The following is a 2518-nucleotide window of genomic DNA, read 5'->3' as shown; positions in this document are numbered from 1 at the left end:
CGAACCCACGACCTCCGAATTACGCGTCCGGTGCTCTACCTCTGAGCTACGGCGACGGCTGTCAAACCTTCTGCTTTCGGGGGTATTTATGTTTACAAGTAACCTGACCTTGAGAGTGTTCATCAGCGCCACCCACGTTCATAAGCGGCGGACGTAGAACGTCCTGAGTTACCGCAGGTGTGACGTAGACCGTCATCGAACGGAGGGGGTGGAAGTGGGGTGGAACGAGCCCCTCATTCCCCTTCCCTTGTTTGCTTAATTGCTTAGCGAGGGCCTCGATTCTGGCAGCCTTGACGCCATAGGAAGCATAAGAGGGTTCTCACCCAGCTTCCACCCCCTCATTTCGATGACGGTCTACGTCACACCTGCGGTAACTCAGGACGTTCTACGTCCGCCGCTTATGAACGTGGGTGGCGCTGATGAACACTCTCAAGGTTAGGTTACTTGTAAACATAAATACCCCCGAAAGCAGAAGGTTTGACAGCCGTCGCCGTAGCTCAGAGGTAGAGCACCGGACGCGTAATTCGGAGGTCGTGGGTTCGGATCCCACCGGCGGCACGTGGTTGTTTTTTCTTCTGCTTTTCTATCAATTAGCTTTAAGCGATAACATATTCAGTAATATTCTAAATTGATCAACACCACAAAATAAATAAATTAATTTCAAAAAAAATTCCCCTGTGCCCCTTGGTTTCTGTGGCTGTTGGCTTTTGTCATATATATATATATATATATATATATAGTTGCAGGAGGTCTTGTCGTTCAATGGGCCAGGAAGACTTGTAGAAGAAGGGGTCACAACCTTGCAATTATCTTAATTTAATACCGACAGTTTCGGACGGAGGACCGTCCTTCCTCAGGGTATCCGTCTGCGCCTGCCACGCCAACTGTCGTCGTAGCCCCCCCTCGCGACCCGGGCACATTCTGCGGTACAGATGGCGTGGATGTCGAGGACTGGCTCTCGCTCTATGAGCGTGTTAGCCAGCACAACAGGTGGGACGCCACGCTGATGCTGGCCAATGTGATATTTTATCTTGCCGGCACCGCACGCGTGTGGTTCGAAACACACGAAGAAGAGATTGCCACGTGGGATGCCTGCAAGCAGAAGCTCCGCGACCTGTTTGGGAAACCAGTTGGCCGTCAGCTTGCTGCCAAAAAAGAACTTTCAGCTCGCGCCCAAACGGCCACCGAATCATATATTACATACATTCAAGACGTCTTGGCACTGTGCCGAAAGGTCGATCCCAACATGACCGAGGACGATAAGGTAGGCCACATTCTTAAAGGCATTGCCGACGATGCCTTCCACCTTCTTCTATGCCGGGACTGCTCTACGGTTGACTCCGTTCTGCAGGTGTGTCGACGCTTCGAGCAGGCCAAGCACCGGCGCATTGCACACCGCTTTGATCGCCTGCCTAACACCGCTGCCAGTTCCACGTGCGAGGATCTGCCGACACTGAGGCAGCCTTCAAACCCCGACAACGTGACTCGCATCGTGCGCCGTGAACTGGAGGCCCTGGCTCCTGTTACGACCAACGCGTCCTTGTCGGACAATACCCTGGCCACAATATCCCTTATTCAAGCTGTCGTCCGCCAGGAGGTCGCCAACTTGGGCATGCCCTCCAGCCATCGTCCCGTCGAACCACGGAGTGCGAGCCCCATCTCTCCCGTGGTCGCTACTGCTACGGCCCGCAACACCTTCGTCCCAAGTTACACAAGGTATCGCAATCCCGATGAGTGGCGTACTCCTGACGACCGGCCGATCTGCTTTACGTGCTCGCGCGTAGGCGACATCTCTCGCCACTGCCGCAGCCGTTGGTCCGCACCTCCCCGGCCTTTGCCCTACGTCGACCGCCGTTATGACCTTGGACCCCGTCGCTTCACGCCTCGGAATGGCCCACCCAGCGCCGAGTCCACACCGCCTCCTCGCAGAACCAGCCGCTCTCCCTCTCCGACAGCCCACCGTTCCCGCTCACCTCTTCCGCACCGCAGTTACTCACCGTCCTCTGCAGGCCGCTTCGCGGGAAACTAGCCAGTGCAGCTCCCGGAGGTGATGCTGCATTGGTGCCCCGACCTGAAAATCCTCTACTGACCCAGCCTTCGCCCTGTAATCTGCTCGACGTTTTTGTGGACGGTGCTGTTGTTTCTGCCCTCATTGACACTGGTGCCCAAGTCTCGGTTCTTAGCTCATCATTTTGCCGTCGCCTCAAAAAAGTTCAGACCCCTGCCGCTTCGCCCACCGTTCGCGTTGCCGATGGCAGCACTGCTGCCGTCACTGGCTTGTGCACTGCCCGCGTCACTCTTGCCGGTCATAACATCCCAGTTTTGTTCACCGTCCTCGAACACTGCCCTCACAATGTGATCCTTGGTCTAGACTTTCTAACCGCTCACTCTGCCCTTATCGACTGCTCCAGCGGCCTTCTACGATTGGACCTGCCTCTCAGCTCAGCCGACACACCCTCAAGCTCCACGCCCCGCCTTCGCTCCACCGAGTACGCTCGCCTGCCCCCTGACTCTGCCG

At 56.0% G+C, this 2518-nt stretch overlaps 1 protein-coding gene across 1 annotated transcript; it reads left to right on the top strand.

The window, feature by feature from the left end:
* Nucleotides 1–346: 346 nt before the first annotated feature.
* On the top strand, nucleotides 347–2107 carry LOC149344689 (uncharacterized). Its single transcript, XM_089547283.1, has 2 exons — nucleotides 347–370; nucleotides 830–2107. The coding sequence occupies exons 1-2, from the start codon at nucleotides 347–349 to the stop codon at nucleotides 2027–2029; spliced, it is 1224 nt and encodes a 407-aa protein (XP_089403409.1). The 3' UTR covers nucleotides 2030–2107.
* The last annotated feature ends 411 nt before the right edge of the window (nucleotides 2108–2518 follow it).

Source organism: Amblyomma mixtum, chromosome 5, assembly GCF_055824585.1.
Source record: "Amblyomma mixtum isolate Tamu chromosome 5, ASM5582458v1, whole genome shotgun sequence".
NCBI classification, from domain to species: Eukaryota; Metazoa; Arthropoda; class Arachnida; order Ixodida; family Ixodidae; genus Amblyomma; species Amblyomma mixtum.
This window is presented reverse-complemented; position numbering and strand designations above follow the sequence as displayed.